This window comes from Arvicanthis niloticus, chromosome 25 (assembly GCF_011762505.2).
Source record: "Arvicanthis niloticus isolate mArvNil1 chromosome 25, mArvNil1.pat.X, whole genome shotgun sequence".
Taxonomy (NCBI): domain Eukaryota; kingdom Metazoa; phylum Chordata; class Mammalia; order Rodentia; family Muridae; genus Arvicanthis; species Arvicanthis niloticus.
Genome location: NC_133433.1, coordinates 35570924 through 35592770, shown reverse-complemented (window position 1 = coordinate 35592770; position 21847 = coordinate 35570924). Strand labels below are relative to the sequence as shown.

The 21847-nt window shown below is 40.8% G+C and overlaps 1 protein-coding gene across 5 annotated transcripts in view; it reads left to right on the top strand.

Moving 5' to 3' along the window:
• Positions 1–14415, top strand: part of Sgk3 (serum/glucocorticoid regulated kinase family member 3) — a 101150-nt gene extending 86735 nt beyond the window's left edge. For 4 of the 5 annotated variants that reach the window (XM_076924399.1, XM_076924398.1, XM_076924397.1 and 1 more), the window contains 5 exons: positions 172–258; positions 578–673; positions 2926–3081; positions 6937–7026; positions 12317–14415. In XM_076924399.1, the coding sequence (XP_076780514.1) occupies positions 172–258; positions 578–673; positions 2926–3081; positions 6937–7026; positions 12317–12487 (600 nt within the window). In that variant the 3' untranslated portion in view covers positions 12488–14415. The remainder of the gene's footprint in view (positions 1–171; positions 259–577; positions 674–2925; positions 3082–6936; positions 7027–12316) is intronic. The other variant, XM_076924396.1, reaches the window with a different exon arrangement.
• The last annotated feature ends 7432 nt before the right edge of the window (positions 14416–21847 follow it).

Sequence of the window (21847 nt, the reverse complement as noted above, 5' to 3'; positions counted from 1 at the left end):
TGCCTTCTGGTATTCTCAGGCACCTGCCTTCCTGTGGTAAGCATAGACTCACACAGGCACGCATACACAGAAAATAAAAAGTTGTTACAATGAAAAGCTTGTTAATTCGTGTCTAGACATTGTTAATTTATGTCTGCGCATTGCTTTATCTTACTGCCTTCTATTTGTCAGGGACATGTTGTCTTAACAGATTTTGGACTTTGCAAAGAAGGAATTGCTATTTCTGATACCACCACAACTTTTTGTGGTACACCAGAGGTAAGAAATATGTCTGATCATTGTTATAATTTATAAAATATAAATACAAGTCACACCCTACGTCTATAGAAGAGGTGAAATAAAACCTGTTAGAGCTTCCAAATTTCTAGGGACTTAGAATGTATAGTGGGTATTTTTCACTGTGATGTGACATGCCACAAGACCCTTGGGAAGGACAGAAAGAGAGTGTACAACTCATTGAAAATGTAGATAGTACGTCTTTAATATGAGTAACAGCACCTAAAATTTGTTCCCTTTCTAGTTCCTAAATTCTGTCTGTGTTCACTGGGTTGCTGTCATGTTCCCATTTTTTCTGTAGTACCTTGCACCTGAAGTGATCAGAAAACAGCCGTATGACAACACTGTGGACTGGTGGTGCCTGGGAGCTGTTCTGTATGAGATGCTGTACGGGCTGGTATGTGTTTCTATTCCTTTTGGTTCCACTGCACCGTCAATAACATAGTAACTAGTAATCCTTAGGTGGTACCAGCAATGCAGTACTGGCCTTGTTAAATGAGTCTGAAACCGTGTTAGATGGAAGCAGAAAAGTTTTCAGTTAACATATTACTATTATGTCTTAAAAGATGATGCCTTTGCCTTTCTTTCTGTTTTTAAGGGGTTGAGTTAATACAGGCATTTCCAGCTTTTATACCACTGGATACCACCTGTTTCCCTTCTGAAAACATCATGGCTTTAAAGAATTCACGGGGGGGGGGGGGGGGGGGGGAGAAGATGTTTACTGTGCAATTGAATTCCACAGTTTTCAGTAAGGATGCCTGAGGCCAGCCAGAGCTACTGGTTAAAATGAAATTTTATTACTCTACTAAGATACCACTCCAACCCAGAGCAACCTATTTAGGCTTTTTGGTTTACATATCTTCATAACAGTTCATTTGTTTTTCTTTTATGTGGGGTGTGGGGCGGGGAGGCAAAAGTCACTGTTAGGTGTCTTCTTCAATAGATGTCCACCTTATTTTTTGAGACAGTAAGCCCTAAGTAGCTTTGTGTTTCTGCACTGGATGACAGGCATGACTGGCATTTTATGTGGATACTGAAGATCTGGGTGCAGGTCATCTTGTTTGCACAGCAAGTACTTCAGTGACTGAGCCATCTCCTGGGACAGTACCTAAATTTTTCTTTTCTCTAGCCCATTTGAAATATTTGGATTGCTTTCTACATAGTTTTTGTGGTCCCTAAGTATAGAGCAGCCCATGAGCGACCATGTAGCAGACATTGCTGGTGCTAAATGCTCATCAGCTGAGGAGAGAGGGGGTGGGGAGAGGTGTGTGTGTGTGTGTGTGTCCTACAAGCTGGAGCTCAATAAAGTTCAGCATATTTTAGATTCCACATAACAATAGGCAGATAACACCGTCCTTCCCCCACTGGGAATGCCTTGTTAAAAGCTACCTTTTAAGTAATGCTAACGACAGTGGATGTCAGATTACCACTTAATAACTTAACTTTATTTAGCCATCTTTATTGTCATTAGATATTTCAGAATCCTTTTTATTTCTTTGAAGGACTTTGAAAGTATAAAATAAAGTATTTTAAAAGGCAATTTTTTTTTTTACTTTCTTACAAAAAAAAAAAAAAAACCCTGAAAATTGACAGAACTATAAAACTCCATTAACTTTAAATATTATTTTCATTTCAAAGCTAGATAATTAGTTATAAGGCATTCTCCAAAAATTGTAATTGTCACATGTACCTATGAAGGAACACTGTCTTCAGGTTCCTATTTTTTGATGGTTTTATTGTCAAATCTTAAATCATTTGATATTTGATAGTTAATCTGTCTGGAATGCCTATTACCCGTAACTGTCATCATACCTGTGTCTCAGTCACTGTTCTCTGACTGTGAAGAGACTTACGAGGAGACACCATGACCAAGGCAACTCTTATAAAAGAAAACATTTAATATGGGGCTCGTTGACTGTTTAGAGGCTTAACTCAGTATCATCATGCTGAGGAATATGGCACCAGAGCTATATCCTGATTCACAGGCCCAGATACAGAAAGAGACACTTGATCTGGCATGGGCTTTTAAAGCCTCAAAGTCCCACCCCCAGTGACACACTTCCTCCAACAAGGTCACACTTCCCAGTCCTTCTAATCCTTTCTCAAATAGTACTACCCCCTGGTGACTAAGCATTCAAGTATTCAGGAGCCTGTGGGGCAAGGGTGGGAGGTGGAGATTCTTATTCAAACCACCATACTATGATATGGCTGGCCATCATTATTTTTTGTAAAACATACTATTACAAGTGTGTGATTTAAAAGCAGTTCACAAAGAGCTAGTAACAACACTATTCCATCCAGCGAACATGAATTAAGCTTGATAGTGCATTAGGCTGTAAAGTGTCTTTGCCACACACTGTTGATGTCTGCATTCTCCAAGAGGGCCATGAGTTTCTGCAACTCTCAGGGCCCAGCTCCTCCCTGAAGACCAAGGTCAACTGCAACATTTTCTTTTGAAACACAGTGTTTCAAAAGAAACACTGGCCTGAAATTCACCCTGTAGACCTTGCTGGAACTCACAGAGATCTACCCGCCTCTACCTTCCAAGTTCTGGGATTGAAGGTGTCCTCACTCAACAGTTCAGCATCTTTCAAACCATTTTCACAGAGTTCACTAACCTCTCGTGTTGTTTTGCTTTTTTTTTCCCAGCCTCCTTTTTACTGCAGAGATGTTGCTGAAATGTATGATAATATTCTTCACAAGCCCCTAAACTTGAGACCAGGAGTGAGCCTCACAGCCTGGTCCATTCTGGAAGAACTCCTAGAAAAAAACAGACAAAATCGACTTGGTGCCAAAGAAGACTTTGTATGTATCATGTTTCTGAGTACCAGTTGTTAAACTTACTTAAAATTTGGAGATAAATCCTTATTTTATTTGGTATTTAGTGAAATATTATTTCAGAATCAGGGCAGATGGGGGGATTCTGGTCCCCAGTTTCCAGTAGTGTTCCTGTACTTTAACTTAGTTCTGTATCCAGCTTCTATCACCTGATACTTACTGATTTTCATTTGTGACAATTGCTCCTTCCCTCTTTTATGAGATTTAACTACTTTTGATTTTTTTTTTGTCAGTTTAACTTTTTTTTAGAAGAAAGTTTTACTTCATAGCTCACAATCGAATGTTCCTACCTCAGCCTCCTGAATGCTAGGATTAGAAATGCGTGCCATGCCCAGAAATTTTATATATTTTGTTGTTACTGTTTGTTTTATTTTGGAAAAAGTCTATGATGTGCAGTCTGACCTCAAACTAGCTGCCATCCCCCTGCCTCTGCCTCCCAGGTGCTGGGATTACAGGAATGTGCCACCACACCCAACCTAGAAATTTACATTTCTACTGCTGAATAATACAAACTTACAACACAAACCACCCAGCTCATAAGCTTTTGCTGGGGTTTAAGGATATGTAAGTGTTCAAATTATTTTCTTTGTTAAGAAAAATGTAAAGGGCCGCATTGGTAGCTCGGGTTAAGAGCACTGCTCGCTTTCCCAGAGGACCAGGTTTGATCCCCATCCCATGAGCTGGTCATCATCATCTGTAACTCCAGTTCCAGGCCGCGCAAGGCCCTTCCTGGCTTCCAAGTGTACTGGATGCCTGGCGTGCACAGACACACATGCAGGCAGAACATCCATACACACAAAATAACAGTAAATTCTTAAGAGTTGCTTTTGAGACAGGCTATGAAGAATTTGCTGGCACCTCCTTGAGATAATGGTGGAATCTCTCCATTGTTTCAGATCAGGGAACTCAACTTCTAATATTATCAATATCATGTTAATGTCAGCAAATTCACAGACTGGTAAGAAACATGAACTTTCCCCTCTCTTTTGCAGAAAATCTTGGCGGCTGTTTTCAGCCTTCAACTTGAACTGAGTGGCTCCTTTTGCCACCGCCCTCCGCCCACCCCCTCGCTGTTCAGTGGGTCGCTTTGTCTTGTTTTTCTCAGTCTTGTTAGCATTGATACCTCCTTCATCCTTCTGTAGTGCCAGTCAGAAATCACAACCCTGAGCTCAGCTGCCCTGTCCCTGGGCTGCTGAACAGTGCTGAGGAAAACACCCGGTTGGAGCAAGTGCAGCCCAGTCATAGTCATGAGTCTCCTGTGCACCTCACTGCTGCAGTACGCCAGGCTGTTTGTCCAATGCTCGCACTGCCTGCTCATTGTCTTAAACCCTCTCTCTCAGCTTCCAGATCCCTTTGGCATATATCTTTTATTATACTTCTGTGGGATTTAATTAATGTGCCAGTGCTCAGCTTTTCCATCACTAGAGACTGCGTTCTCGTCCCGGTCCTAAAAACAACACATATTAAACACGTGATGAAAAAAAGTGCTGTTTACTGTACACTTACTTGGTCTCGGTTTTACAAGAACACATATAGGCAGCCAGACCTTCTTGTTAACCAGGGAATGTTGTGTAGATTGTCACACGGACTAAATACAACTCCAACAGAAACAACCTGAGGCTGTTTATAACAGTATGCTCTTTATAACAATAATAGAAGCTAAAGGTATACCTCTGTGGAATAATGTGCCTAGTGTGTAATGGGGCCTGCCTTTGATCCCCAACATAAAAACGAAACAGTGACGCACCAAAAAAGTAAATGTTTGTATTTCTTCAAGCTTTGAGGAACGTCTTGATTGGCAGGCAGCTCTTACTGCAGATGGTGTTGCCTTCTGTTTCACGGGGATGTAGCTGCTGTGTGAGTGAGCCTAGCCTGCTCTGCTGCTGCGTCATCTTTCTGCTGCCATGGAGAAGGTCTACCCCACCTCTGTCTTTTGTCTGGAACTGGTGTGTGCCTTTGTTTACACAGATACCTGCTGCCTAGTGCTTTGCTTACTTCACTTGGTAATTAAACATTAGGTTTAACACTTGTATCCCTCCGCTTTCTCTTATAGCCATTTAGTTTCCCAGCCTTTACTGAAACTCTCAAACTCTTTCTGGGCTCTCCTCCTTACTCTGCTGTGTAAACTGTCAAGACCTTCCTCGGTCCCTTGTTGTGTGTGTACTGCCTTGTGGTTGTCCTCAGACCCTCTTCTTGGTGCGGTGGCTTTAGCTACCTTCATGCCTTCACGTCACAGATTTGTATCTTCAGTCCAGAGCCTGTCTGCAAACCCCTCAGACTCACACAGTGTCTGCTTTCTTCATACTGCAGCCTGAGTTTCTTGAGTACCATGGCTAAAGCATATTATAAATTGAAATCGTGTCTTGAGAGGTGACTCAGTTGCTTGCTGAGCGAGCCGGAGAGCCTGCATCAGATCCCCAGGACCCATGTGAGAAGCTGTGCAGAGCACATGCTTCTGTAACCCCAAGTGGAGAGGGAGAAATGAAAGAGTCTCCCATCTAGGTGAAGCGACATTGAAAAACTGTCTCTGAGCAGCAGCTGGAGAGTGACAGAAAAACCAAGCATTTCCTCCGGCTTGTGTATCACACACATGATCACACACACACACACACACACACACACATCCTCTAAAACTAGAATGTCACATTAAATCTCATTTTTAAAAAATTGAAATCTTAGCTGGGCAGTGGTGGTGCACACCTTTAATCCCAATAGTTAGGAGGTAGAGGCAGGCAGATCTCTGAATTCAAGTCCATCCTGGTCTACATAGTGAGCTCCAGGACAGCCTGGGCTACACAGAGAAACCCTGTCTTGAAAAAAAAAAAATTGAAATCCCACTAATTCTCTTTTCACATAAAGTGCCTTCATTTTCCATTTGGTTATTTTGGCCACAAGTTTGAGAAACAAACCTCACTGCTCTGTACCAACTTCTACATTTAAGCAACTGTGGGGAGGGGAAAGACAAGAGAATATCACTTTCTCAACCAAACTAACCTTTTCATGGGTTTCATGTTGTCTGAAACAATCTCCATTCATTCAGTCATCCGTTTACTTACTTATTTATCTATTTACTTACTTACTTACTTACTGTCTGGTTAATTCTTAATGTAGCTTTCAGAAGTCAATAGTCATGTATCATTTTCTTTGTTCATTTTTTAGTTTTATTTTTTAAGAAATAAGAAGGAGCAGAGTTTAGTTTCCGGCACACATACTGAGTCAACAGCTGTAACACAAGCTTCAAGGAATCTGATCTCTCTTCTGAACTCTGTGCACACCTACACACACACACACACACAGATGCACACACTTCACACATGTGCACATGCATACCTGCAGATACACACACACAAATGAAATAAACTAAATCTTTTTTTTAAAGTGCCCAGTTGAGACATTGCTTTCTTTAAGAAGTTTCTTTGTAACCCACAAGCTTTGTTGGTTGAACCCTCCTTTATAACTGCTATAGAACCAGACTCTACTGAGCTGTGGTGAGCCGTAGGGTAAGCAGGCCCCTTCTCGTGGCTTTCCCATCTGCCCCCGTGTAAGACTAATATTTTCTTTTCCACATTTTTATGCTCATCTTTTAAAACTCCATGAAATATTTAGGACAGAATTGTTAACCCTGTTTGACCTGTGGGAAAACTGTGTGTGAAAGTGACATTACTTATCAAGGAGCTGATCTAAATACCTGACCAAGAGGGACATAAATATCCCATTAAAAACATTGAGTGGCAAATGGAAGTAGTTTAACCTTGTAACATTCTTCAATGAATACTTAAATTTTTGTCATTACTAAAGAAAAATTGTTTTTTAATATTCTAGCTTGAAATCCAGAATCATCCTTTTTTTGAGTCCCTCAGCTGGACTGACCTTGTACAAAAAAAGATTCCACCGCCATTTAACCCTAATGTGGTAAGTATGTATTTTATCTAAAATAGTAAAATCTAGAACTAAATTCATTATGATTTTGGAAATGGATCCCCACAGCCAACCTGAATGAGCCAGTACCTAAATATCTGAGAGTTGCTAACTCAGTGGTAGAGGACTTGCCTAACATTCCACAAAAAATGAAAAGAAAGCAACAGAAACTTTAAGGTGACCAGTAACACCACAGCTAAATTAAATATCTTCCTGCATAGTAATTATGACTGCTTCTTTGCAAAGGTCAGAAGGATGGTCTTAGTATACGGAAGCTAAGATTTGTGTGTGTAGTAAACCAACATCCAAGTACAATTATTTCCAAACAAATATGTATAGGTATAGTGTTGTATGTACATGATTTTGTGGGTATATCTCTGTTTGTGTGTGTGTGTGTGTGTGTGTGTGTGTGTGTGTGTGTGTGTAGGTCAGAGGTTGAAGTATCCTCCACAGTCTTGCCCACTTTAGTTTTTAAGACAGGCTCTCTCACTGAACCTGAGCTGACTCACTTCAGCTAGGCTGGCTTGCCAGTTAGCTGCAGGGATCCACTTGTCTCTGCCTCTCTGGTGCCGGGAGGATACATGTATGAACCCTGCTCAGATCGTGACATAGGTCCTAGAGATCTGAACTCGGGTCCTCATGCTTGCTTGTTAAATACTTTTATCAGTCTAACTGTATCCTAAGCCCTAAGCAAAAATTTGTTCATGGAAATAGAAATTGTCCTATTTCTTTTAGAAAATAATAGTATTATTAAAATGTTCATATTAGCTAGCCTTGTTAGATCTACTGATGAATGCAGTTTACTAAAGGTATGTTTTTAAGCAAAAAGCCAATCTGAGATGCACTGACAGAATTAGCAGAATGTAGAGTTTTAGAACTCGACATAGAGTAATAGATTGTTATAGTCATCAGGAGGTAAGCACCAACGGCCTCCTCCCTGGACATACATATTTTGTGTTTGGCTGATGTGTATAACCTGCGCCTCAGAGGAGCTGCAGACTCACTGCTGTTAGGCCCTCATTAGTATTTCTGTTTATAAATTAGCAGATGGACAGTCACAGATAGATGAAAAGTGACAATACCAATATGCCAATCTGGGTGTGATTCCAAAGTTGCCGTGTGTTCGCATGGGTGTGCGTGCACATTTGGCACCTTCTTCTTTACATTGAGGAAATCATCATTCATGATTTTTGTTAAATATTTTCTGTATTTGACCTGGGTTTATTCTCCTCTCTCCATATTATTTGTAGATTTGGTCTCCATATTATTTGTAAATTTGGTGTCCCAGATTTCCTGCATGTTTTCTGGCTGGATTTTCTTAGATTTAACATTTCTTTGAGCTATCCCCTTTTTTCTACCTTATCTTCAGCACCCAAGATTCTTCCATGTTTTGTACTGTGTTGATGTTGAGTGGCAGAGGAAACCAACAACACACTCACCCCAGATAAAAAGCCCATGACAGACCAAAGAACAAATGCCACTGAAGTCCAACTTGATAAACTAATGTTTTCTTGGGGTTCCTTGCAGGAATAGGGGCAAAGGGTACTTATTGGAGCAGAAATTACTCAGATAGCTACATCACCCAAACCCACCCCAGCACAGGAGACATCTCATAAAATCTGGGAACCTGGAACACACTACACTGCACAGCCCGCAGTCACGTCACAGGTTGGAGAATGTCCCTTCCAGTGACTCAGTTGGTCAAAACCTCTTGCAGGCAAGGGGCTGGTTTCTCCTTCCAGGCAGCTTCTCTGGTCTCACAATCTTCTTTGCAGCTTGGTTTCTTTACTTGGGCGTGGAGATGGGAGCTGGCTAATTTGATTAGTTTGATTTACTACCTGAAGCTATATGTTTACCTTTCTGTTCAAGAGGTTTTCCTGTAGAGCATTTCAATCTTGGAAGAAACGATTACACATTAATTTGGTAGGACTTACCTCTGTGGTAAGTTTTGTTTGACTCTCTAAATTTTTTATTCAGTTTTATTTCAGTTTAATCACCTTAGTGATTAAGTCTTTCGAGGGTTAGGCACATCTTCTCTAACTGAGGCCAGACCAGGCAGTCCTCTGCTGTACATGTGTTGGGGGCCTCTGACCAGCTTGTGTATGCTGCCTGGTTGGTGGCTCAGTGACTAAGAAATCTCAGGGGTCCTGGTTAGTTGAGACTGCTGTTCTTCTTATGGGGTTACCCTCCTCCTCAGCTTCTTCCAGCCTTTCCCTAACTCAACCACAGGAGTCCCCAACTTCAGTCCAATGGTTGGCTGTAAGTATCTGCTTCTGTCTCAGTCAGCTGCTTTTTGGACCTCTCAGAGGACAGCCATGATAGGCTCCTGTCTGTAAGCACACCATAGCGCCAATAATAGTGTCAGGCCTTAGAGCTTCCCCTTGAGCTGGATCACAAGTTGGGCCAGTCACTGAACCTCCTTTCCCTCAATCTCTTCTCCACTTTTGTCCCTGCAGTTCTTTTAGATAGGAACAATTCTGGGTTTTTGACTGGGATGGCAACCCCATCTCTCTACCTGATGTCCTGTCTTTCTACAAGTTCCCTCTCCCCTCCGTTAGGCATTACCTCTAAGGTTCCTCCCTTTGAATCTTGGGAGTCTCTCACCTTCCAGGACTGGTACATTCTAGAGGGTCCCCCCACCTTCCACACCTAGAGGTTGGCAGTTTCCATTCCACTGACCCTCAGGACTTTATTCCTGTCACCCCCCCCCAATACCCCCATCATGTTCCCCTTTTCTCGTTCCCTTCCCCTCTTCCACACAGATCCCTCCCTTCCTCCCTCTCTCTGCCACTCATGATTGCTTTCTTCTCCCTCCCAAGTGAGATTGAAGAATCTTCACTTGGACCCTTTGGCTTGTTAATCTTCTTGAGTTTTGTGGATTATATGCTGGGTATTCCATACAATTTTTTTTGGCTAATACTCACTTATTAGTGAGTACATACCATGCATGTCCTGTTGGGTCTGAGTTACCTCACTCAGGATGATATTTTCTAGTTTTATCCATTTGCTTGCATGATGTCCTCGTTCTTAGAGTAGTATTCCATTGTGTAAATGAACCACATTTTCTGTATCCATTCTTCCATTGTGGAACATCTGGGTTGTTTCCTGCTTCTGGCTATCAAAATAAGGCTGCTATGAACATAGTGGAGCATGTGCCTCTGTGGCATGGTGGGGCATCATGGTATAGCTGGGTCTTCAGGTAGATCTATTTCCAATTTTCTGAGGAACCTCCAGATTGATTTCCAGAGTGGTTGTACTAGTTTGTAATTCCACCCACCAACAATGGAGGAGTGTACCTCTTTCTCCACATGCTCACCAGCATGTGCTGTCACCTGAGGTTTTGATCTTAGCCATTCTGATTGGTATAAGATGGACTCTCAGGGTTGCTTTGATTTGCATTTCCCTGATGACTAAGGACTTTGAACATTTCTTTTAAATGCTTCTGGGCCATTCTTCACAGACATGGAAAGAGCAATTCTCACTTTTACATGGAAAAACAAAAAAACCACAATAGTGAAAACAATTCTTAGCAGTAAAAGAACTTCTGGGGGGAATTACTGTTCCGCGCACCTCTTCTGTGTCCCCTTCGCCCGCGAATAAGGACACGGAGGCAGTAATCAGGTATCACTACAGATGAGGCTTTACTTCTTGTAACAGCAAAAGCGGAAAAGACCCCAAGCCCGGGAATGGCACTGCTATATGTACCCTAGAGTGGCGTGTTCACTTCTGATTGGCTGTTCACTCATCACCCCATATTACGCTCCGGGATGGGCAGTGACTTTGGCGCGCCTTTTGCCTTTTGCACCTGCGCAGTCAGTTGTTTACAAGTGGGAGGACAGGATGTCCGTGCCATCTTGGCACTGCGGCTCCCAACAAATTACCATCCCTGACCTCAAGCTATACTACAGAGCAATAGTGATTAAAAACTACATGATATTGGTACAGAGACAGACAGACAGATAGATCAATGGGATAGAATTGAAGATCCAGAAATAAAACTATACACTTATGGACATTTGATCTTTGACAAAGAATCCAAAAAAAAAAAAAAAAAATACAATGGATAAAAGAGAGCATCTTCAATAAATGGTGCTGGTCTAACTAGCAGTATATATGTAGAAAAATAAAAATAGATCCAAATTCATATCGTTTTTAAGGTTATTCAGAATTGCTATTTTGAAGTTTGTGTCTTGTGCTTCAGCTATGTTGCATTTCTCGGGGCCTATGATAGGGTTATTGGATTCTGGTGGAGCTTGTTGTCTTGGCTGTTCATGTTTATGTTTTTGTGTGGGATGTAGGCATCTGGAGCTCAGTGTTTGAGGTGTTTCTTGGTGTCATTATCTGTTCTTGTCTTTGCTGGGTAAGGGTTCTGTTCTTTGGTTGTAGTTGCTCTCTTTGGATCCTGAGCTTTATACTCTGAAGAGACTTTCTTACATGGGAGAATTAAGCATTTCAGGTTCATTCCCTGTTGTCTGATTGATTTGTAGATTTACAGGACTAACTGATATCCTGGGGTTACTGTCTCTGCCCTGAGTCCCTGTCTGTGTAATTCAGTTGGGCTTCTTGTCTTGGAGTGTAAAGGATTTCGCTTCCCTGTGGAGCCTGGAGGCTTTGCATGCCCTTTACAGCCAGATCACCACAGTTTGTATCTCAGTTCCTATCTGTAGGAAAAGATTTTCTTTCTCACTGAAAGGTTCAGTGTCACATTGAATGAGACGTTGCCTTGGAGGTCAGCATCTGCTTTACTCCTCTCCCAGCAGCTGCCCTCAGGCCTTTACAGCCAAGACATCCTCACCAAGTGCTTCATGACCTTCTCTTAGAGCAAAGATCCACTTTTCATGGCTTTTTCTAAACAGCCCCACTGCTCCTTAAGAAAGCTCTACCCATCCAAACTTGAGAAACTGAACAGTCAGGCACAAAATAAATTACTACCCTGGAGCTCTCCCTCAGCCTTGTTTCTGTACACAGGGATGGTGATGTATAAGGAGCAAGGTGCGTATGTATATGCATATATATATGCATATACAACTCTGCTATGCTGGCCTTCTTTTCCCTCACCATCACTACTCCTTCTACTTAACAGTAAAAAGACAAATCTCACTGTAATAAAGGTGGGAAGGGAGGAACAGAATAATAACGTGGGGGAAATCTAAGCTCACCAGGGGAAATATGCAAAGTCATAAAGATACTTTGATGAACTACATTAATGAAAACAAGTTAATTAATGAACTGAGTTAATGAAAGAAAAGCTAAGGTGAATGATTCTGTGCTTTTGATGTTTTAGGCTGGACCAGATGATATCAGAAATTTCGACGCTGTCTTCACTGAAGAAACCGTTCCCTATTCTGTGTGCGTGTCTTCTGACTATTCTATAGTGAATGCCAGTGTTCTGGAGGCAGATGATGCATTTGTTGGTTTTTCTTACGCCCCTCCTTCAGAAGACTTATTTTTGTGAACATTTTTGACATTCAGAAACCAATGAACGTCTGGCCTTCAGAAGCGTTGGAAACACCTACTTGTGTGAATATATTCAACTATGTATAACAGTGCCTCATTTTTATATGTAACAGTGAAAACTATGAAATATGTATTTTCTGCTGTATGCAAGAAATAGGGCATTTCAAAGAGCTAAGTTTTGAACTGGAATTTGTATTCTTGTTTATTAAGCTTATTTTTAAACAAAAATTTGAAGCTATTATTCTTAGCATTAACCTATTTTTAAAGATAACTTTGCTATTGACTGTTTTTTTCCTGTTAAGTTTACACTAACACATCCAAGGTAGACTGTTTTAATAGTCTGTTACAGTTAAGATAAGATGTATTCATATCTTTACAATTCTATGACTTTTATAGCAGAACTATGCAAATGGCACATGGTGGTTTATGGTGAAACCCTGTCTTCCCATGAGAATTCACTGTTCCCTTCTTAGTAGGATTCAGATGCCAAGGCAGAGGGAGCACGGGCTCTGCTAGTGGGCAGTAGCAGCTACTGCTCGCAGCCCCGTAAGAGAAAGCAAAAAGCAATCATTGGTTTTGGAAATACCCAGTTCCCATCCGTGCATCATTTTTCCTCTAGAGGAAAAGAAAAATATTTAATAGCCAGAAATTTTTAGAATTCCCAGCAAACTGAGAATAAAATGCTTCCGGATGTTTTTAGGAGGTGCCAAATATAAACGTCTCTGTCACATATTTATATTACAGATGTTTTCTACTTATGTCCTTTTGACACCTTGAAGGTTTGGTGTACTGTTGAATAGGCCTAAACCTTGGTGTCTGTTTTTGCAAATAGCTATTTCAAAACTGCCTTCCTAATTGATCATGTTTTTAGATTGACAAAAAGAAGTAGCCTTCTATAATGTTTACCTAGTTGTGAATTATTTAATAAAATAGCAAGTCTGGGTCAGTGTGAATGTGTGTCACCTATACATTCTAACAGAAGGTAACAATAATTTAGCAGTAACGTATTCAGTATTACTCATTTTGTAGTGCCAGGGATCCGACATGCAAAAGGCCTCATGAACGCTAATAAGAGTATTCCCTATCTCTGCAGTACACATGCCTCTTGGTAGCTTTGCGTGTCTTAGAAATAGTTCAGAAAACTGGCTGTACAAACACAACAAGTCAGTTAACATTCGTATTCACAACGGTAAAATATGTTAGGTACAGAGAAGCTATTTTAAAAGGGTGCTTCTTGGGACTCCAGTTCTAGAGGACAGTTTTCCAGGTCCTTTAGGGGACACTATCATGAGCTTAGCCACACTAAGAACAAACTTCCCTTGCACGTGGTACCTTGACAAATGAAAAATATTTCTCGTCCATACCCTTTGGCTTAAATACGTTCAGCAGAATGAGGATAGACGGTGCTTCAGTGTGACAGGTAGTCTTTGTATGCATGCAGTGCACTGGACCTCCCGCACAGGTGAGATGTTACACCGACACTGTACATAATTTGATCTGGGTACTTATGTCAGCTCTACTTTAATACAGAGTTATTTGTTGATTATAAATCAGGACAAAAATTGTACATTTATGATTTTTTACTCTAATATCCCTTAATTAAATTGCCAAAAATTAAAGTGCAATATTTTTAAGAACGAATTTTAGATTTTTGATGTTTCTTGAGTAGTAAAATAAAATTAGCAAAAGATTAATGATCAACATTTTAATTTCTGTTGTTACTTTAAGATTAGCATTGGTTATAGTAGTAACTACTAAGATGAGTTATTTTTTGTGTGAGAAAAAGGTATACAACTTTGTCAAAATATTTGGGTAGAATGAACTACTGTATACTGACATATGGGTCAGGGAACAAAATTCTAATTTTCAACTTTAACTTTTCTCCCATACTGTAAGTCTTTTATTAAATATATGCCTTTTGAACAATTGGACTATTTCATGTTAACTACCAAAATAATCTCAAAGGTTATTTGAGAGGTTAGCTCTTTGCCAGTTTGTTTCGGTTTTAGAGATATCTCTCAGGGTAGCCCAGCCTGGCCTTAAACTCATGATCCTCTCACCTTAGCCTCCTCAACCTAGAATTATGCTTGTTTCATTTTGTTTTAAGTATATTTATTTTATGTATTCACCATTGCTCTCTTCAGACACACCAGAAGAGGGCATCAGATCCCATGGCAGATGGTTGTGAGCCACCATGTGGTTCAGAACCTCTGGAAGAGCAGTCAGTGCTCTTAACCACTGAGCCCTGCAGCCTTGTTAATGACTTGTTATGTTAATGACAACTTGAAGTAATGTTTTAGCCATTGACCTCTAAAGGTCATTGTTACTAACTTTCTTTGTTACAAACCATTCTCCTTGGGCAAGTAAAGGTTTGTTATTGTTGTTCGGGAAAAGCTTCTTTGTAGTTGGGGTCTCCCAGCTAGAGCCTGGTGAAGTAGAAGAGGCTTTTAGATTCCCCAGGGGAGATCTCCTTTGCTTTCCCAAAGTCCCACCTTGAGTATTCTCACCTAGGGCTTAGATGGCACACATGAGTTCTGTGGGAACATGAACATTGAAAGTAATAAGAAACCATATCCTGGGTTTTCAATGGTCTGAGTATCTTGAAATAAGAAGTCATGTTTGTGTGTTAAAGAAATCAATAGCAAAATGAATATGTCCCAGAATATTGGGACAGGGCCTAGAGAGATGGAATGCAGAGGACCTGAATTCAGTTCCCAGTAGCTACTTGGTGGCACACACTAGCCTTTGGGTCCAGTTCTAGGGACCCCAACCACCGTCTGGTCTCCCCAGGCACCCAGCATGTACATGGTGCACACACATGCCGACACATACACACACAAAAGGAAAATAAGAGAGTTTTTTCAAGTATTTGGGTTATTTGCTACTTTTCATATATATTAAATTGACACTAGGAAAAATTGTTCTCAACTTCACTGATAGAATTCCAATTAGAGATGTATTGTGTTTATTTCACATTTTTAGTACAATGGCAAATTGTGTTGCTGTTCGTTTACAGTCTTTTAAACACATCTTAGTGGATGGACAGACCTACATACAAATCATCTTTTGGGATGGGCAAGATGGCTTACCAAGTAAGGACACTTGCCACCAGTGCTGAGCCCCACACAGTAGGAGAGAGTCAGCGTCTATACAGTGTCCTCTCACACATTTGAGCACGCTCGTACACAAATGCAATTTTTGGAAACATTTTCTGGTTCTTAAGTGTTCAATTAGAAAAAAATGCTGTGCTGTGTTCAAATAATAATTTTTGAAAATTTAACCAAAGTTTTAACGATAGAGAATAAGTTATTAGTACACAAGCCATTCTATAGCAGTTAAGTGGTCAAAGCGTCTTGCACGTAAAATGTAGATAGTTTTTACGTATGTTTGGCTACAAGAAGAATGTTAACCCTGCTCGCTGGAAGAACCAGACACTTAATGATTTTATAAATCCTGTATTCAAAAGTAACACCTAAATTTTTTTTATCATAAATTCTCCTTTGCGGGAATGTATTTCATGGGTTCATTGCTTCTCACACCTGCTATACTTTGAGCAATTATTAATAGGATCACCTCTCACCAGACCTCCCCACTCCTGGGGGCCTCCAGTCTCTTGAGGGTTAAGTGCATCTTCTCTGAACACAGACCCAGCAGTCCTTTGCTGTATATGTGTTGGTGGCCTCATATCAGCTGATGTCTGCTGCCTGGCTGGTGGTCCACTGAGATATCTCGGGGTCCAGGTTAACTGAGACTGCTGCTGTTCCTAAAAGATCGCCCTCCTCAGCCTCTTCCAGCTTTTCCCTAATTCAACCTCAGGGGTCAGCAGCTCCTGTTATGTGTTAATAATTAACTTATGGAATATAGAAGGCCAAGTTACAGTACTGTCACAACACACAAATGGCCAGCTCCACTAGACTTTTTCAGTTCTTTTTAGATAGTAAATACAGACTTGCTGTGTTTGGTGTGTGTGTGTGTGTGTGTGTGTGTGTGTGTGTGTGTGTGTGTGTGTGTGTGTTCTAGTGGTTGCCATGAATCATTCAAAAATTAAGGTTTATAGGCTATCAAGATGATTTACCAGTCATGTTTGTCACCAAGCCTAATGAGCTGAGTTTAATGCCCAGGACCTCCATGATGAAAGGAAAGAGACATCACACCTGCAGGTTGTTCTGTGACAGCCACGTGTCATGGCATTGCCCAGTGGTGGACTGCTTGCTTAGTATCCCTGAGGCTCTGGGTTCAATTCCTAATATATATGTACACACACATTCACACATTAGTTTATTTTGCTAATAATACATTGATGTCGCTCACTAGCACTTATCGCGAAGATTTTTGTATGTGTGTGCATGTGTATATTTACAACATGTATGCAGATATCATCAGAGGCCGGAAGAGGGACACAGGTCTCCTGAGACTAGAGGTGTAGGTGCTTGTAAACCACCTGACATGGGTGCTAGAAGCTGAACTCTGGTCCTCTGGAAGAGCAGAAAATGCTCTCAACCACTGAGCTATTTCTCTGGTCCTGGTTGTTAATCTTAATCGAGGATAATTTATCACAAGTCCAGAGGAAAAAGCATCTGAGGTACATTTTGATGGATGGTACAGTAGCTAGATGACTTCAATTACTAGCGTTTTTACATTTTTATTTATTCTTTGAGAATTTCATACATGTATACAACGTATTTTGGCCTTATCTCTGCCTCATTCTTGTCTCCCCCCACCCCAAACTTGCCCCACAACATACATGTTCCTCTCCCAACTTGATGTCTTTTTTTAAATCCAAATACATGATCTCTGCATTTTGATCCAATTCATGAATGTCTTTTGATTGAGAGTGTTAGTATTCAGAGTTGTTATTAAAAGCTGTATGTTGATTCTTGACATCTTGTTGATTTTGTTCCTCTTCTCTTGCTTAACTTGTTTTCTCTCCTATGGCTGCAGAGGTGCATTTATTTCTCTCTTTGGTCAGAAAGATTTTTTAATGTATTTTCTGCTGATCTGGCTTAGTGGACATGGCTCCTTTAGCCTGTTTTTATCACTGAAAAATGTGTTCTCAATTGCGAACAATAGCTTCGCTGAATCAGTTACTTTTCTTTTCTTTTTTTTTTCTAATAGAGAACCATGACCAAAGGCACCTTACAGAAGAATTTATTTTGTCTTACCATTCCGGAGAGAGGGTCTGTAACAGTGGGGGATGTAGGAATGGGAAGATGACTGGTCACATTTCCAGCTGCACACAGCAGAGAGGGGCCTGCCAGGAGAACACGGCTGTAGACCCTCAAAGCTCACACCCAATGATGCGTTTCCTCCAGCAGGGCTGTGCGTCCTGAACATTCCAAATCTCACCCCACAGTGCTACCAAATGGGAACCAAGTGTCCAAAACATACGCCTACGGGCAACCTCAGTGTAGTAGTATGGTTGGCCATTGTTGTCTTTCAGGACTTAAAATACATCTGTCCAGGCCCTCCTGGTTCTTAAAGTTCACTTGAATAATCTGCTGTTATTCTGATGGACCTACTTTTATATGTTACAGGCTTGACGTTTCTCTTGGTACATTTTATATGCTTGTCCTTTTTACTTGGAGTTTTAGTTTTAATGTAGTGAGGGGAGGCTATTGTCTAATACAGTCGTTTAAGGGTCCTAAGTGCCTCCTGTATTTGAATTGGCTTTTTCCCCCCTCAATCATGGGCTATTTTGTTTCAGTTCTTTTGAAAATGTGTGTGTGTGTGTGTGTGCGCGCCTTTGGACTGACGTGGTTCTTCATTTATGCTTATAACCAAAGATTTGATCTTTAAAGATGTCATATATATCTTGAGATTCTCATTGGTACTTTTTTATTCTTTTATCTCTGTTCTTGTTCGATTGTTCTGGTTCCTCCATCTTGTCTTCAAGCTCAGATATACTGTCGTCTTCTTGATTTATTCTGTTGCTGAGATTTTCCATGAGTTTTATTTTCACCATTTCAGGTAAGTTTCTCTTTGTTTAATTCCTCTTTCATATTATCCATTGTCTTCCTTATTTCACTCAAATTTTATCTGTGTCCTTGAACATACTTAGAATTCTATTTTGAGTTCTCTGGGACTTCATCTAACTCTTCTCACTAGATGGCATGGATTTCTTTATGTGTATGAGGTGAGCCTGAGTGAGTGCGTGTCCTACCACATATGTGCAGTAGCCTGCAGAAGGCATCAGATCTAAGGAACTGGAGTTACAGGTAGTTGTAACCCATCATGTGGGTGCCACAACCCAACCCTGCATTCTCTGCAAGAGCAGGAAGCACTCAACTGCTGCGCCATCTCTCTGGCCCCCAAGTTGAGTATTTTTGATGATCAGGTAGGAATTGAATATGGTAGAATTGAGTTCAGACAATAATTCCTTAGTCAAGGTGCTCAGAGTACCTGATGGAAGCTCTGAATTATTCCCTGAGTGGGATATTAACTGGGAGAGCAGCCATGGGTGCCTTTTATTACCACTGCACAGGGTCATACTAGTCAATAGCACTGGCTCCTTGACTTTCAGTGAGTGGTGGAAGATAAGCAAGGACACTGTTTAGTAGACTCAAACTTTAGTTACTAAGATTAAAAGTGAAAGAGAAGTAGGATAGATAAGAAAAAAAGTTAAGTATTAATCTAATAGGGAAAAATAATCCAGACAAAATAGGAAGGGAAAGTTGGGGTACAGTTAGGGTCCACAGATTTTAGATATTGTTAAATTTATGGAAAGTTACGATTAAGGGAATGGGTAAAGATAAGAGAAAGAAAACAAGGAGCATATATATGGCTGAAGACTGAAAACCACCTTAAACTGGGTAGGGAAACGGTAACCCTGAAACAACGGATACACAAGCACAGCCACTATGATCCTTATGTGAAAAAGAGGAAATCAAAAGAAAGAAAAAAATACTTAGGAAATTAGTTGGTCACACTTATGCCCAGTTGAAACGTGAAGTTTCCAGATCCCTGTGGCTCTAGCCAGTTCCACGTGATGCTGGGGTGGGGGTGGGTGGCAAGTGGGAGGGAGCCATTGGCCTCTGCAGCATTGGTGTCCCTGGGGTGCTGTGTGGTGAAGGAGGCTTCCTGGCATTTCTCTCAGACCTCCACCATGGCCTCTTTTGGTCCTATATGTTCACCACTTAAGATTCTTTTCTCACCTCTTACCTTCTTCATCTTCTGATTAATTCTTTTGTAGACTGAGATGCCTGTGACATCCTGAGAAGTTGCATTCAGGTATGAGACTCTCTAGCCACAGTAGGGTGGGGAGATCCTGAATTTCCCTACTTGAGAAGCTCCACAGCATACTCCATTTCTTGAGGTCTGTCTTTAACCAGAATTACAGCACACATCCACTCCCCAGTCAAAACTGGTGATTGAGAGTTTTCAGTGTGTGTTGGATGGACGATTGGGAAAATCAGGCAGCCCTTGGCTTTTATCCATCGTGTGACACATAGCAAACAGAAACAACTTAAGAGGAGTTTGGTTTTGCTTGGTTTGAGGGAACAGTCCATCCTGGTGGTGTAAGCATACTATGATTATAGTGGCAGGAGAAGCGCCAAGCAGTTGGTTACATTGGGTCTTTAGTCAGGAATTAAAAGATAAATGCTGATATTTCACGACCTCTGTATTGTGGGTCCAAGATGTCTATCCCACAGGATGCTGCACCACATTTAACCTTTCCCCCTTAAACCTCTCTAGAAAAGTTCTTGCAGATCCATGCAGATTCATGTTTCCCTGGTGACTCCAAATCCCATCCACTTAACTGTCAAAATGAATTACTACCCAGGCCCTTCCACAGAGGCCATAAGAACACAAAATAATGTAAAAAAAAAAAAAAAAAATGCCCCCTTTTACTGTGTTGTCATTCACAGTGACATGAAAGCAGCAGTGGATGCAAGACCTGCATCCACTCAGTGTGAACCAGTCAGCTGTAACCGACTGCTTGAGTCATGACTTTAATTGCTTTGCTTTTCACTTAGATTGAAAGAAAAAAAACTGCCCCCTCCCCCAATTTGGAATCAGACTGTCAAAAGACGTGTCTGTGTTGTCATGTTTACCAAGTCAGCAAAACAACCAGAGAGTTAACACAAAAATACAAAAGAAAATAAGCTGGTGCATGTTATATGAAACTGTGGGACATACGTTACATAGTGATTTCCTAACTGAAATCTTTTCCCCTGAAGAGAAAGGTCTATTCTGCCAAGTAGTACACTTGAGCCAGTCCAAGTTTTTAGTAGTTTTATTGTTTGGTAAAACTTCTATTGGTCTTTAATTCTCATACTATAGAATTCATCTATTTAAAAATGCACCACTAGCCAGATAGAGTGAAATGTACATATAAGGCTTGCACTTGGAAGCTGAGGCAAAATTGTGAATTCAAGACTTGCCTATGCTACAAACTGAGTTCAGAGCCAGCCTGGGCTTCAAGATAAATTATAAGGCTATCCTGGGTTATAGTAGAATGACCATGTCTCAAAATCAACAACTGGCAGGCTTTATTCAGAACTTTGTTCAACTTTAGGGTATCTTCATTACCTCACAAGCAACGCATGGGGCCTGGGGGTTCAGGGTCAGTCCCCAGCACCAAGAAAAGAAACAATGAACAGTTTGCTGTCCATTTAATGGAAGACAATTCTAACATCTACAACATGGATGAGTCTTAAGGACATTTTATGAAGTAGAATAAAAGGCACAACACAGCAAATGCTGTATTTCTTTCATTTATGAGTTCTGGAGTAGCTAATTTTAAGAAGAGAGAATGGTTATTGCCAGAAACTTAGAAGATAACTAAATGGTATAGAGTTAGAGGAAGGTGAGAAAGTACTGGAAACGGTGTTATAGTTCCGTGACTTTCAGCTTCCACTCAAGAATGACTAAAATGGTACATTTTGTTATATGTATTTACCACAATTTTAGGAGGGAAACTCCCTCCCTATTCATTATCAGTCACTTTTTCCTACCTTACCAAGCCCTAGGGAATCATAAATTTGTATTCATGTTTGCCTATCCTGGCTATTTCATACATGAATGGCAACATACAACTTGTGACTCTTGTGCCTTTCATCTTGCACAGTGCACTAAAGAGCTAGCTATCCATATTGTGCTATCCCTTAATTCTCTTTTTAATTCAAGAGACTATTGTGTTGTCTTACGTTGCTATACCACAGCTGTTTGACGCTAGTTGGAAGCCAAGGCGTTCACTTCGGGGCAATTTTGAGTGATATAGTATGAGTTTACATATACAAGATTTTCTGTGGACGCATATTTTCAATTCTCTTGGAATTAGCCCTTTGAGAGTCTACTGCAGTTTCCGAAGTTTTTACGACGCTATTTCACATCTCCACCAGCAGAATTTGAAATTATT